Genomic DNA, 15,622 nt, shown 5'->3' with positions numbered 1-15,622 from the left:
ATTCATCCAAATACTTCTGATCCCCTAAAATGGTGGGGACAATGTACAAAAAGTGCTGTAATTTCTAAACGGTTCATCCGATATGGATGAAAATACCCCAAAACTAAAGCTGACTGTGTGCACTTTAACCTCATAGTCATTATATCATTCCAAAGTGCTGGAGTACAGAGCCAAAACTAAAAATGTGTCATGTCCCAATACTTTGAGCTCACTGTATATCGGTGTCACTTTTGAAAACGCCTAATAATATTGGCAACTATCAAGGCAATCATTCACATAGTTCTGCATTGCAGCTGTTTATTTGTATCATGTTTCTGTTATACTGGCTGGTAGCCTACCACTCACTCATACATCATCTATTCCTCTAGGATACATGAGCTTTTCTAAATGAGTCTTTCTGGGCATATTTTTAACAATACACAAACTAATAAATTAAAAACCGCTAATGTAACAAAACTGTAATATGACTCTCAACCACAAATACAGACTAAAATAAAACATGACTGAAGAGAATGGGAAAAGAACAACTCAACAACAAAATATCCAACGTCACAGTCCACAGGTGAAGAACTAAATAAATATAGAAAGGGAGGGAGGAGTTGTGCAGTGGGTTTCTCTGGGCTAGTAGAGGGTTTCTCTGGTGGTTGTGACCTCTTCTCTCTCTGAGACATGTCTGTGTTCTACATGGTGGCTTCTTTTGTCATTTCGACTGATCCTGGATCAGTCAAGTGAGCCTGCAGCAGGAGCCTGCCAAGAGTCTCGGATGCAGCCTCAAAGACGAGGCCAGGGAAGACTGTCTAACTGTCTGCGACTGTGAAAAAGAGTTATTCGTCAGTAGCTCGCTCGCTCCTACGTGTCATCTCCAGTCTGCCTCGTCCTCCTCTTCCTTCTACCCATCCTGCTCGCCGTCTCCCTCGTTCATTGTGGCGCCGTCTCGCCCACGCTCTCGATGCCGTGCTGCTGGAGTTGCGCTCGAAGAAGAGCATTCTCATTCTTCAGCTCCTCGATCTGAGACAAACAACAAACAATGTCCGCCGACGAACAACAAAATGGGCGTCCTTAATGTAATCAATGAATTAAAAGAAACTTAGCAAAATACAACGTCAACTTCTAGGCCTCACCTGTTCTTTCAATGATTCTAGACAGAAATGTTTGTTGTATACACTTTTCAACAAAAGTTTTAGACAATTCTGGCCACAACATCCATCGGTTTTAAATCTCAAGGTACTGTACTATCATCCCAGTTTCTCCTCTGGGCTATCACACACTCACTGCCTCTCTCTCCCCCACAGGACTGGAGACTTGACTTCTGAGCATTAGAATGAGGACATGAAGAACGGAGCTTCGGGATTCAGTAAGGAATGAAAAGGCAAAACACTCTCCATGCAAATATATGCTATAACTTAATTTTGAAGTAAAAACGGCACTTCGGTCATGAGATGTAAAATGAACGTTAAACGTAATCAAACGCCTTCATTTGTTTAAACATTAACCCTTTCTGTTCGCAGGAATGTGATGCTATGTGATAGCCTGGTCCCAAAATCGGTTTGTGCGGTCTTGCCAACTCCTATGTTGTGCCTGACAATGACCACAGAAGTTGGCAAGATGGCACAAACAGATCCGGGTCCAGGCTAGGCCTCTGATTCTTTGTGATAGCCTTCTTTCTAGGCTGTTTTACCTGCTGTCTGCAGAGCTCGTTGTCCACCTGTACTCTCTCCACCTCTTTGACACTGTCCAGGAGCCTCTGGTTATTCTGACGGAGCTCTCGGATGTAGTCACACGCCTTAGACAGGATGCCCCCTTTACTCTGGGGGAAGGAGAGAGGAGTTAATTAAGACATCCTGCTGTGTGGACGACAGGAAGAGTAGCCGCTGCTTTCGCAACAGCTATTGGGGATCCTAATAAAATACCAATACTCGTGCATGCACACACACGTCTAACTGAATGCAAACAACCCCCCCCCCCACACACAATTGGTTCCAATTCAAAATCTTATTTTCCCGAAGCCTAACCTTAACCCTAAATCTTAACCTAACCCCTAAGCTTAATATAGCCTTTATAAAATGGGAGGACCGGCAATATGTCCTCACAAATATATTAAAATGTGTACACACACACACACACACACACACACACAGGACAAAGTTGCTGAGAGTGCCTTACAGAGTGACTTACAGCCCCCGTCTTGGTGCTGTCTATGTTGCAGTCGGGGATGATTTTGGAGAGCGTGACGATCCAATTGTTGATCTTGTCTCTCCGCCGCCTCTCAACTGTTAAGACACACAGAACAGGTTCAGAGAAAGGAGGAACAATAGGGATACATATGGGTAGTGTCTACATGGATATTTTTCTCTGTATGCCTTGAATAGTCACTTAGCTAGACATGTGACATTGTGGGAACAACCGACAGTTCAAGAGCAGCATCTAGTGGTTGGTTGATATACAAAATGAAATTCCCAAAAAAGTGCTTCCACTTGAGAAGAGTCTTAGAATTAGAAAAAAATATCTACTGTCCACTTAATGTGGCTTTGGCTTCAACAAAGAAAACATAAAGGTGCATCTCATTTAAAAAATAAATTCAACTAGATATTGCATACACTACATGGCCAAAAGTATGTGGACACCCCTTCAAATAAGTAGATTCAACTATTTCACCCACACCCGTTGCTGACAGGTGTATAAAAATCGAGCACACAGCCATGCAATCTCCATAGACAAGCATTGGCAGTAGAATGGCTTGTACTGAAGAGTTCAGTGACTTTCAACGTGGCACCTTTCCAACAAGTCAGTTCATCAAATGTCTGCCTTGCTAGAGCTGCCCCGGTCAACTGTAAGTGCTGTTATTGAGAAGTGGAAACGTCTAGGAGCAACAACGGCTCAACCACAGAACGGGACCGCCAAGTGCTAAAAATTGTCTGTCCTCTGTTACAACACTCCCTACCGAGTTCCAAACTGAAGCAACGCCAGCACAATAACTGTTCATCAGGAGCTTCATGAAATGGGTTTCCATGGCCGAGCAGCCACACACAAGCCTAAGATCACCATGAGCAATGCCAAGCGTCGGCTGGAGTGGTGTAAAGCTCGCCGCCATTGGGACACTGGAGCAGTGGAAACGCGTTCTCTGGAGTGATGAATCACGCGTCACCATCTGGCAGTCCGACGGACTAATCTGTGTTTGGCGGAAACCAGGAGAACGCCACCTGCCCGAATGCACAGTGCCAACCTTAAAGTTTGGAGGAGGAGGTATAATGGTCTGGGCCTGTTTATGGTTTGGGCTAGGCCCCTTAGTTCCAGTGAATGGAAATCTTAACGCTACAGCAATAAATGACATTCTAACTTTGTGGCAACAGTTTAGGGAAGGCCCTTTCCTGTTTCAGCATGACAATTAGTGCACAATGCAAAGTCCATACAGAAGTGGTTTGTCAAGATCGGTGTGGAAGAACTTGACTGGCCTGCACAGAGCCCTGACCTCAACCCCATCTAACACCTTTTGGATTAATTGGAGCGCCGACTGAGCCAGGCCTAGTCGCCCAACATCACTAATCCTCGTGGCTGAATGGAAGTAAGTCCCTGCAGCAATGTTCCGACATCTAGTGGAAAGCCTTCCCAAAAGAGTGGAGGCTGTTATAGCAGCAAAGGGGGGGGCCCCAACTCCATATTAAATGTCCATGATTTTAGAATGTATACAAAAGTACCATATACTTTTGCCATGTAGTGTATCTTGGAATGCAGAAGTAAAGCACAGAGTTGCATGGTTAAGACAGATTGGGTAGCCTAGTGGTTAGAGCGTTGGACTAGTAACCGAAAGGTTGCAAGATCGAATCCCCGAGCTGATAAGGTAAAAATCTGTTGCTCTGCCCCTGAGCAAGGCAGCTAACCCACTGTTCCTAGGCAGTCAATGAAAATAAGAATTTGTTCTTAATTTAATTGACTTGCCGAATTTTAAAAAAGGTTAAAAAAAAATTAAAAAAAGATTGGCTCTGAGAGAACATTAAACAGGGAGGATTGTGGGTGATGTAGGCCCTTCCCTTTGCTCACCTTCATTGTGTTGAGCTCTCCTCCTCTCATCTCTGGGTGTCCGTGGGCCATCCATTTTCCTACAGACAAAAACAAATAGCACATTTCACCCATGTTCAAAACCCCGGGAGTCCTCAGGCCACCTCTGCACAAAACAGGTGCAACCCTTCACACTAAAAGAAAAAATAATCTTCAAACTACAGCGCTCCACGCAACTAATCTAGCGCAGAAATCCCCCACCAGAACCACTATCTCAAAGCACCTGACCCTTTTACAATTACATACCACTCAGACACCAGAGCCGTACTCTGCAGGGGCGGGCCGCCCTGCACTGCCTTGGGCAGCCGTGCTGATCTGAAGCAGCCGTATGGGCCAGTATATGAGGCAATAACACCACCTGGGTGCTGAGAGCGAGACGCAGTGACTGGAATTACTGATTGTCTGACGGCCGTCTGGACAGGCAGATTTCTTGGAGCTGTACGTGCCCTTCCCCGCTATACCCCAGGGAGTCTAAGGCGCGGGCATCATTATAATCCTAAATTGCGATGTTGTCGCATTGGTGTCCAGAGTATGGCTAATGACAACTGTGTGTGTGTGTGTGTCTTCCCCGAGGTATTCTTTAATTAAGTTCCCCATACGTGACAGCCAGATGAGCTCATGAAGGCACCGGGGACGAGATGCGCAGGGCCGTGGCAGTAAACTAATACAATTCAACAGCACTTACTTTGACAAAGCTTTAATCCGTCTAATGAATTGTGTCATAAATTAAACCAAAACGGCTGGTGTTCGCACAGTGCACTTACCTTTTTCCGCATCTAATGAGTAAAAGCAATTAAAAGCAAGCTAAAACAAAGTGGGCTGTTTTTACTTTAAACTAGCTCTTCAAGGTCTTACAGAACTGAACTGAAAACAACTCATGGAAATACTGCATCAGGACTACCATCAAAGAGTACACACACATTTTCCAATGCTAAATGTAGCTCAATCACATCAAGGGTTTAACATAATCACCAGGGAATTGTACTAAAGGGAATGATTGTTCCTTCTTCTTTGTGGTATATGATCTAGGCCTAATTTGATTGGTTACAGTGGGAGGGGGGGGGGGATGTGGAAGTTGTCCTCACCAGTTTAAACCGTCATGTTGCAGCATCTCGGTTTCGTCTCTGCGAACGGCAGGTAAGCGGTGGAAGTTTTCATTTCATTTCATTTATTTGCACAGATCAAATATGTTCAGTCATGGATTAGTTTATGCGGTGTTGATGTAAGAATAAATTTAAATACACAAATTAAAATCACACACACAAGAAAAACATATGGAAAGGGGGAATAGAATGGCAAACCACAGAAAAACAAGTCCTCCCTAGACAACAGCACATACTGCAGTGGTATCCAGCCCTTTAAGACTGTATATTTAACAGTGAAGTAGATAAAAGCTTTACTGGTAGCCAAGGAGACCTGGGGAATCACTGCAGCCCGACACTAGAAATACAACTGGGATAGTCTTGTACGAACGTCCCACACAAAAGCCCCAAGCAGCCTAAAGAACTTGGGAAGAGTCAAGATCAGTCCTAATAACAAACCCATAGCCCAACACCTTGCTGTGTGCAAATTGATGGCCATCCCCTTTACCTAAAGCTAGATTGTAAAATTGATTTTTCAGAGTATAAGAGGCGCAGAATCTCCATGTTTTTCTACAGGCCTGAGAATAAGAGTTCATCACATACAGGCAGGGAAATTGCAAGGCAAGGGATATCCACTCAGTCCAACACAAATTACATTTCAGAGGATCATGCGTTCGTTCTGGATGGCAAAACAAGCACGGCATTATGTCAAAAAAAAATATATACACTTTGACCTATTCTTCCAAACCATTTCCCTTATGTGCAGAACCATAGAAACACAATCTCATAACAAACACACAACTCCTTGTTTTAAATTCAAACACTTGCCTGGCACTCCCCCATTCTAGATTATATGTTTAGTTTATGGGCATGTTTACAATTTACTCACACCCCTTGGCTCTGGGCATGCAGTAGGTCTTCATTGAAAAATAATAAGCACATTTAAATTCATTTCCTAAATTAACCAGAACACTAATGTCAAATTCATTCACTGACACACATATCATTAATCATCCATTTGGCATGAGAGATTATATTGATTTTCAAAATGGATTAACCAGATTTAACAGTTTGGTTTTGATTCAGTGTTACTCATTCAGAGTGGTTTGAGGAAAATAGCTTAATCACATGATAATGATATTGATGATTGAAAGAGATAAACAAATGAGGAGGAAGTAGACAAGAAAGGGGGAAACCAGGGCAACAAGGACAGGGACACAACAACCCTGTGATCACATCACCCATCCCACGAGAACAGCTGAGTGTTCAAGGAAACCACACACACACACGCACACACACGCAGTGCTGTCTGACCCAGGTCCAGGTCACGCTCTTGCTCAACCCAAATCTCTGAAAGTGAATGGGGGGGTGCAGTGCAACTTTACTTTCAGTTTTTGGAGAGAATAGTCAATTTACTATTTTTTTCAATAGTCAATATCAGTGACTTTTAGTTTTCCAGTCTAACTGATACATCTCAGACTCAAAGTAAACCAACTCTTAGATGCTCTAGAAAAATCCAGTCAAATTACTTCTTAACAGGTCATTATTGATGAAAGGTTGAAGTTATCGCATAACACCTAGGCGTATAGGCTAGCTCCTACTTGCAAAACATGTCTGACATGCTTGTAGAAGATGAACTTAAGTACTGCGTAGGTAGGTTGTTAACATCTGGAGTGGCTCAGACTGCTGTGTGCATGGGCTCTCCTTTCAGAGTCCCCTTAAAATGAGGGACATAGGAGGAGAGGAAGAAGCAGTGTGGTTGATACTCACTCAGGGTAGGGGTGTGTGCGCGGGGCTATGGTTCGCTGTGTGCCTGTCTGCAAGACGTCAGGAGGGGTCATCATCACGTAGAACTGACCTGTGGGAGAAGAGATGACATGGGAACGAGAGACAGAGAGAGAGAGAGAGAGAGAGAGAGATGGGGCAGGTTGGAGACCTCAGTGACAAAGTCTTAAGGGAGAATTTGCTGAGTGACACTGGACTCTAGCACTGAGACCAACCTTGTGGCTGAGGGGATGAACAGTTAATCTCTCTCAGTCAGCACCGGGGTCATGGTACTCAAAATGTCAATTTGATAAGTGGTTATTCTTCTTTAAGTCTGTTTGGACTTGAACCAAAAGCGAGGGACAGTATTTTGCCCTCAGAAGACTGCTAGCCTAGCGTTAGAAGTAGAGGTAGAGCTGACTCACCCCCGGCCTGTGCGGGGTCGGAGGTGGTCTGCACAGACACAGTGCCGTCGCTCACAGCCGTAGCTGGGAAGTAGGCGAAGCGCGTCTCCCCTCCCAGCGTCTCTCCCACGGGGCTACCCCCATTACTGAAAGGGTTCTGGATCACAGCCTGACAGGGGACAAGGTGGGAAGGGTTAGCAAGCCCTACTGACAACTAACTTACAACACGGATATTACTTGATAATAATTAACTACAACAAGTGATATATATAATATATATCTATAAATAAAGTGTCCTGATTCCTGCACAACAACAATATACAGATAACTTGTATAACGATCAATAGTTTGACACACTGAAGTATGTCAGGCTCCGTAGCCATTAGGGAACTGTGTTATTGTAAGGGGTGACAGTAGCGGCCTCGGTTCCTGGTACCTACCTGGGCCACCGATTGAGGAGCGCCGGGGAAGGCGGCCGTGGAGACCACGCTAACCTGCCCTCCCCCGTCATCTCTCCCCTCCAGCTGCTGGTCAGTTACCTGGACAACGCGGTAAGTCACCTGAGGAAGAGATGGAGAGAGAGAGAGAAACCAGAGTCATTAATTCTATCTACAACAAAGAGCTTGGGATGCCTTCTAGCCTGACCACGGTCATTTTAATGTCCCTGTGTTTTCAGTACTTGCAGGTTGTTTACCTCACACTGATGTTCACACCCAAGGCTATAGTAGTTAAGCCCTTGCACATTGAATGATACCACTAGGCCTATAAGTGATCTACACATTCAACTTATGCTTATATGGCAGAATGTTGCCTAATTCAATATAAAAACAGCCAGATCCAGAAAAACACGTGTTCGTTTCAAAATAATCAGTATTTGTACCCCTTCATCGTGTGACTCGCCTCCTGACTAACATGTGACACCAGCCGCATGCCAATCCAGGAAGGGGATTGGAATCACATGATCACTCACACCAGCTCTGTTTACTCCAAATGAGCAGCGAAAGGACCAGCTCTAACTAGCTTTTTCCTTCACCCCCCCAAAAAAATGGTTTATGTGAAGATATGACATTTACTGTGAACATCCACAAAAGCGTAGACGTAAACATTCACAATTAAGAACCAATTTGACATCCAAACCTGTAGGCCTATATCAGTGTCCTGGCCGGTTCTATTGTCTGGGTTCAGAGCGAACGCCCCCAAGGCTCTCAATTCAACGGAGAGGCTAGTGTTGAATTACAGGGTTTTCCATTGTGTGATACGGTTGATTCTCTAGTGGAGGGATGGACAACACCAGTCCTCTGGGGCCTGATTGGGTGTCCAGCCCCAGCTAACACACCAGACTCCAATAATCAACTAATCATGATCTTCAGTTTCCCCCCCTATGGATGGGGGGGAAAGTATGACACCACTCTGGCCCCTGAGGACCTGGAGTTTCCCATCCCTTTTCTAGTGTGAGTGAGTGATGCAGTAAACTGACCTCATACAGCAAAAACAAACCTATGTGAATTCAGCTAGTTAAATGTTTCTAAAAATCAGCAAAACGCTGTTCACAGGACACCCACCTGACCACCCTCAGAGCGGAACTGGTACTGAATGTTGTGGTCCGCGAATGCCTGGGCCTGCTGAATACTGCCTATGGTGACAGCAGTCTGCTCCCCTTCCCCGTCTCCTGAGAGAAGGACAGTGGAATGAGGATCGATAGAAGGATGGAAAAGAAAAATAACACTCAGACATCCATTGATGAGAAATGAGTGAGGCAAGGAGCATTATTGCAAAAAAAAGCTAGGCCTAAAACTATTTCACACTTAAGCGTGTGTTTTTGGTCTGTTCTTTGGTCGGTTTTTAAAGAAGCAGGTTTTTCAAGAGGATGTCTGAAATGTCAGTACTTTGAAATGTGTGAAAGAGTCAGAATGGTGAAGTTACGCACAATGGCACACATGCATCCGAAACCCACACATCCCAACATAGATTCTTACCTTCTAATTGGACGACCTCCTCCTCTTGTTTTTCGTGACTAGGAAGACATAAACAAGGAACAATCCTAAATATAGGCAAGCAAGGTCTAGCAGACAAGGTTAACAGAGTAGGGGATGGCAGTGGAGTACAAATGTTAGTGACCTGGCTAATTGCCAGCAGTGGCGGGGGGAAAAAGTACCCAATTGTCATACAGTAAAAGTAAAGATACCGTAATAGAAAATGACTCAAGTAAAAGTCATCCAGTAAAACACCAGAGTAAAAGTCAAAGTATTTGGTTTTAAATATACTTTAGTTTAAAAAGTAAATATAATTGCTAAAATATACTAAAGTATAAAAAATAAAAGTGAAAGTATAAATAATTTCAAATTCCTTATATTAAGCAAACCAGACTAGAGGTCGACCGATTTCAAGTTTTCATAACAATCGGTAAATCTGCCTTTTTGGATGCCGATTATGGCCGATTACATTGCGATCCACAAGGAAACTGAGTGGCAGGCCGGACCACCTGTTACGCGAGTGCAGCGTCAAAAGGACCTTGTGGCTGCAAGGAGCCAAGGTAAGTTGCTAGCTAGCAGTAAACTTATCTTATAAAAAAAACTATCAATCTTCACATAATCACTAGTTAACTACACATGGTTGATGATATTACTAGGTTAACTAGCTTGTCCTGCGTTGCATATAATCAATGCGGTGCATGTTAATTTATCTTCGAATCACAGCCTACTTCAACTCCGCCAAACGGGTGATGATTTAACAAAAGCGCATTCGCGAAAAAAGCACAATCGTTGCACAAATGTACCTAACCATAAACATCAATGCCTTTCTTAAAATCTATACACAGAAGTATATATTTTTAAACCTGCATATTTAGTTAAAAGAAATTCATGTTAGCAGGCAATATTAACAAGGGAAATTGTGTCCCTTCTCTTGCGTTCAGTGCAAGCAGAGTCAGGGTATATGCAACAGCTTGGGCCGCCTGGCTCGTTGCTAACTGTGACCGTAATTAATTTGCCAGAATTTTACATAATTATGACATAATATTAAAGGTTGTGCAATGTAACCGTAATATTTAGACTTAGCGTTGCCACCCGTTTGATAAAATACGGAACGGTTCCGTATTTCACTGAAATAATAAATGTTTTGTTTTCGAAATGATCGTTTCCGGAATTTGATCACATTAATGACCAAGGGCTCGCATTTCTGTGTTTATTATATTATAATTAAGTCTATGATTTGATATTTGACAAAAAAGTCTGACTGAGCAGTGGTAGGCAGCAGCAGGCTCGTAGGCATTCATTCAAACAGGACTTTACTGCGTTTGCCAGCAGCTCTTAGCAATGCTTGAATCACAGCGCTGTTTATGACTTCAAGCCTATAAACTCCCGAGATTAGGCTGGCAATCCTAAAATGCCTGTAAGAACATCCAATAGTCAAAGGTATATGAAATACAAATGGTATAGAGAGAAATAGTCGATGCGCCATAATTCCTATAATAACTACTACCTAAAACTCAGGGAATATTGGGAATATTGAACCATCAGCATTTATATATTCTCATGTTCTGAGCAAGGAACTGAAACATGAGCTTTTTTACATGGCACATATTGCACTTTTACTTTCTTCTCCAACTGTGTTTTTGCATTATTTAAACCAAATTGAACATGCTTCATTATTTGTTTGAGACTAAATAGATGTTATTTATGTATTAAATTTAAATAAAGTGTGCATTGTTCATTCAGTATTGTTGTAATTATCACACACAATTTTTCTTTTGTTTTTTTAAAAAGTCGGCCGACTAATCGGTATCGGCTTTTTTGGTCCTCCAATAAATCGGTTGAAAAATCATAATCGGGCGACCTCTAAACCAGACGGCATCTTTTTATTGTTTTATTTATTTATGGATAACCAGGGGCATATTCCAACACTCAGACATCATTAACAAACTAAGCAGTATTTTTACACCACTGCTCCCTCCCTTACATCGGCGTCATTAAAAGGCATAGTCATTGACTCCTCGAGCACAACGAACAATGGCAGACTGGAGCAAGGGGCCGATGTAGAAATCGCTCTGTCATTTCCTGGTTGCTAAAATTCTACACTCGTCACACAATTTGAATAGTGTAGGGAATCATTCTGCAGGGAATCATCTAAATCGCAGGACAATACATTTTCAATAACAAACAAAAAAAAACATGGAGGTTTGAAGTTGGTGAACTTAAAGTAAAATAGTCTCCACCATCATCTATGCAATCTTGAATCCTTGGGGAGGTAACCACCATGGTCTACAGTATGATATCTGGGATCCTTGGGACATCATTAACCTCCTCACAGAGTTGTGGGGAAATTTGATGAAGGGAAGGGGGAGAGTTGTTTATATTCAAAGTGTTGTTGCAATTCACCTAGTATCCACATGGATGAGATATTCTAAATTTAGTATGTTTAATTCTTCAAGAATAAATGGAGTGTTTCCCTCTATTCATTTAGCAGTGATGGCCCACTACTGCTACATTCTTGCCACTGCTGCAAAAAATATGATTAAAAAAAAAAAAACACACACTGAGTACACCAAACACTAGGAACACCTAAGGTGTCAAACGTGTTCCACAAGGATGTTGGCCCATGTTGACTCCAATGCTTCCCACAGTTGAATCAAGTTGGCTAGATGTCCTTTGGGTGGTGGACCATTCTTTATTACTACGGGAAACTGTTTAGTATGGAAAAACCCAGCAGTGTTGCAGTTCTTGACACAAACCAGTGTGCCTGGCACCTACTACTATACCCCATTTAAAGGCACTTAAATCTTGTCTTGCTCATTCATCCTCTGAATGGCAAACATACACAATCCTTGTCTCAATTGTATAAAGGCTTAAAAATCCTTCTTTAACCAGTCTCCTCCCCTTCATCTACACTGATTAAAGTGGATTTAACAAGTGATATCAATATGGGATCATAGCTGTCAGAGCAGGTGTATACGCATATATTAGGTGTGAATGTTTAAACGCTAAAACATTTACATGAAGTTGGGATCATTAACATTAAACAACATCCCTAACCGAAAAACTCCCCCCCCCCCCCTCCACATAATTAAAATCACAGGGCAGTTATCACAAAACATTATTTTCCTTGTTATAGCCCAACTAGACAATAGAAAAATAAAAAGCCTGGGGAAAGTTGTGTGATTTAAATAAAAACAGGGAGGAAGAGGCAAACTTTAGGCCACTTTAGTGAATATGAGAGGCATGCAAGACAAGACATTGCGAGATGCAGATTACCAAGAGATCATATAGGCACGGTTCTGCCTGCCCCATCCTCTCTCTTGGGCGCTGCCCTGCCTGCGCTTTCTCATGGCTAATGATGCAAGCGTGTGTTCAGTCTTCGGTCTGTTGCACGTAGAATAGCCTAGCCTGTATCAATTACACTTGAAAGTGCCTCGGCTGTTTGTTTGTCTTTTAGGGTAGGCTACACTACGGCTTATTAAAATGCTGACACAAAACCTTCTCTGGAGATATGAAGCGGGACTAACGTCCATCACTAGGCGACCAGAACTGTCAATCAAATAATATAGACCACACTCTCCTAAAAAAAGTACTTTAATGTTTGTTAAATACTGTGGCTTACCAAGACATTTAGTAGAAAGAAAACACATCTAGCTACCCTACCATAACAAACATCAGTACATTAAATCAGCAAAGTTTATTGTTGTCAGGGTAAAAATACAGACAATTCTATGCCGGAGCAGAATTCTACTGTCTGAAATGGTAGGCCTACAGACGCCTCTGAAATGTCACTATTTTTACATTTTCTAAAAAGTACATTGTTGCTATCGACACTGAATAACATGTCTGTAAAGGGTTGCGGTAGATATAACTTCATTACACGGGCCGTAGTTGTCATACATAGGCTACGTCATATGATCATTATTCTACATCGTGAATTGACGTGGAATTTTATGATTTTAACGGAAAACATTAACATATTATATGCACTTTTTTTGTATGTAAATATACACACAGTACCAGTCAAAAGTTTGGACACCTACTCATTCCATGGTTTCTTTATTTGTACTATTTTCTACATTGTAAAATAACAGTGAAAACAAAACTATGAAATAACATATATGGAATGTAGTAGTCACCCCCCCAAAAAAGGTGTTAAATAAATCTAAATATATTTTATATTTGAGATTCTTCAAAGTAGCCACCCTTTGCTTCCTGGAAGCTGAAAATGTCCCAGTTCTTCCCTGGCTTGCATACTCAGACATGTCACCCATTAAACATGTTTGGGATGCTCTGGATCGACGTGTACGACAGCGTGTTCCAGTTCCCGCCAATATCTAGGAACTTGGCACAGCCATTGAAGAGGTGCGAGAGGGGGTAATGACTGGTTCTGATCCACACGCATACCTTTTAAGGTATCCATGACCAACAGATGCATATCTGTATTCCCAATCATGTGAAATCCATAGATTAGGGTCTAATGAATTTATTTAAATTGACCGATTTCCTTATATGACCTGACCAAATTCACATAGAATAGTACATTATAGATGTGTCACTCTCATTGAAAGGAAGTCTATGGAGCAGCAGATCTATTCTCTCTGTGCCATTTCTATTCTTCCCGGTCTTAAGTTTCGTTTTTGAGTCTTTTACTTTCGGTTTTGTACACCTGCTTCAAACAGCTGAAAATACAATATGTTTGGTTATGGAAAATATATTTCACTGTGGTTTAGATGGTACAATGATTCTCTACACTATAGTTGCTTGTTTTGTGGCAGAGCGATTTCTACATAATGCATATTTAATTTCCAAGTCCAAAAATGGATGTAGCAACTAACTTACATTCTAGCTGTAAGCTAGCAAGTTAACTTTGTATCTCTAACTAACGTTAACGTTATCTAGCAAGTGAACGAATGTTAGTTCAGTGTTACCGAAACTGATAGCCCTAGTTAGCTACCGTTAGGTAACGTTAGTTTAGTTAGTTAGCTGCCTAGCGTTACTACTAGCAAGATTTAGATTACTTACCTACTGTAAATTCACTACCGTAGATAACCGTGTTTGCATGAAATGCTGCAATCGTTTGCTATACTGTAACCCTTTCCTAATTGGATTTGCTAGCTTAACTGTGCAAAAATATTACTAAAATAAACCACTTTATTGTATCTAGTTTATACTACACATAATCAAGCAAGCTGTTCGCTAGAAAATGGAGGCCAGGCCTTCGCTTGCTAGAGGAGACGTCCGTACATGATGGAGAGGAAGTGGCGGGCATTGTTTTACCTTGTCGCGGTGTCCAGACTCTGTTCGAGGTGCATATCCATCAGGGTTGGAATAAAATGTGATATTCACTGACACAGACGCGTAGATGGAAGTGCTGATCACGGGAACAAACACTCGGGTCATGTGAGAGAGACAGTCCAAGACACGTGAGGCATAGATCGGACTCGAAGTTAAAATGGAGACCGCTGCCGCTGGCTGGGGTTTATGTCGCTCTCGAAGCTTTCGTTCTCACGGTTTCACTCGCACTGCTAAATTGAGTCTGTGTCGTCAGGATAGCAACTTGGACTGTTGGAATTGTTTCGTTGCAAGGTTATGGCACAGTAATTCGTCGAGTAATTTCGGTAAATGTTTTCCCACGCTCGGTTTTTTATCCTCTCAAAACCTCTGCAGTATAGCAGCGTCCGTCGTGTCTCACAAAATATGGAGTGGACCGTTGGTGTTAGCGAATTTAATTCCCCGCCCTGCTCTGCATCTATTTTTGTTCAACTTTTGATCTTGGAAGAGGAGTATGTAGAAATGTGTTTTATGTACATTAGGCTACACTGCAATGTTGATTTGATGTGCCCCTGTTTGAAATTAATTTCAACCTTCTCGATTCCATTCTATGCATTGCGTGCCAAAATTTGTATCATTACAAATACACCTCTGATAATTTCTTTCTGTCTACATTCATGTCTGATATTTACAACAAAGATGGTTTAGAAACTGTGTTCGGAGTACAAATCAAGCTCATGTGACATATGATGCTGCTGATCACGTTGGTTTGCTCAGGTGAGAGCGGAGATCGAATCCGGGTTTTTGCTTTAACCACATGACTACCTTTTGAATAAATGCACCATTTTGTGGTGCATTGAGCATTTTGTAAACATTGAATCAATAAAATAAAAATCGTGTGCAAAGTCTACCTAGAGACAGTGGTTGATATATAATAGTTCAATTTAAATAGCTAAATTAAGAGGATATGTGTAGGAGATTCTTCTTCCACTGATATTTTCTATTGACCACCAAGGAACATGTTGCATATTTGATATGATTTAATACGTTTTAGATTGTGTGAGCATGA

The 15,622-nt window shown here is 42.1% G+C and overlaps 1 protein-coding gene across 7 annotated transcripts; it reads right to left on the bottom strand.

Annotated features, from left to right (window-relative positions):
* Positions 1-271: 271 nt before the first annotated feature.
* LOC139573840 (upstream stimulatory factor 2-like) lies at positions 272-14,981 on the bottom strand. 7 transcript variants are annotated; one of them, XM_071397753.1, is made up of 11 exons: positions 14,560-14,981; positions 9,283-9,320; positions 8,869-8,975; positions 7,747-7,866; positions 7,328-7,475; positions 6,909-6,996; positions 5,142-5,180; positions 4,039-4,097; positions 2,164-2,270; positions 1,679-1,807; positions 272-1,008 (listed from the first exon to the last, which is right to left on the bottom strand). In XM_071397753.1, exons 1-11 carry the CDS (start codon positions 14,598-14,600, stop codon positions 919-921), a joined length of 966 nt encoding a protein of 321 aa, XP_071253854.1. In that variant the 5' UTR covers positions 14,601-14,981; the 3' UTR covers positions 272-918. The 7 variants fall into 7 exon arrangements, with proteins under 7 accessions (XP_071253854.1, XP_071253855.1, XP_071253853.1 ...); XM_071397754.1 differs by having other exon boundaries at positions 2,176-2,270; positions 14,560-14,743; XM_071397752.1 differs by having other exon boundaries at positions 8,869-8,972; positions 14,560-14,743.
* Between the last annotated feature and the right edge of the window lie 641 nt (positions 14,982-15,622).

The sequence above is a fragment of the Salvelinus alpinus genome, chromosome 4, assembly GCF_045679555.1.
Source record: "Salvelinus alpinus chromosome 4, SLU_Salpinus.1, whole genome shotgun sequence".
Classification (NCBI taxonomy): Eukaryota; Metazoa; Chordata; class Actinopteri; order Salmoniformes; family Salmonidae; genus Salvelinus; species Salvelinus alpinus.
This window is presented reverse-complemented; position numbering and strand designations above follow the sequence as displayed.

Excerpts from the sequence above, each read along its gene's own strand:
- LOC139573840 (XM_071397753.1), bottom strand. The coding sequence starts at position 14,600 with ATGGATATGCACCTCGAACAGAGTCTGGACACCGCGACAAG. Across the intron at positions 1,808-2,163 it reads CGGGGGCTGTAAGTCACTCT|AGTAAAGGGGGCATCCTGTC; the intron begins GTAAGGCACTCT and ends TCCTTCCCCCAG. Across the intron at positions 1,009-1,678 it reads ACGAGCTCTGCAGACAGCAG|ATCGAGGAGCTGAAGAATGA; the intron begins GTAAAACAGCCT and ends TGTTTGTCTCAG.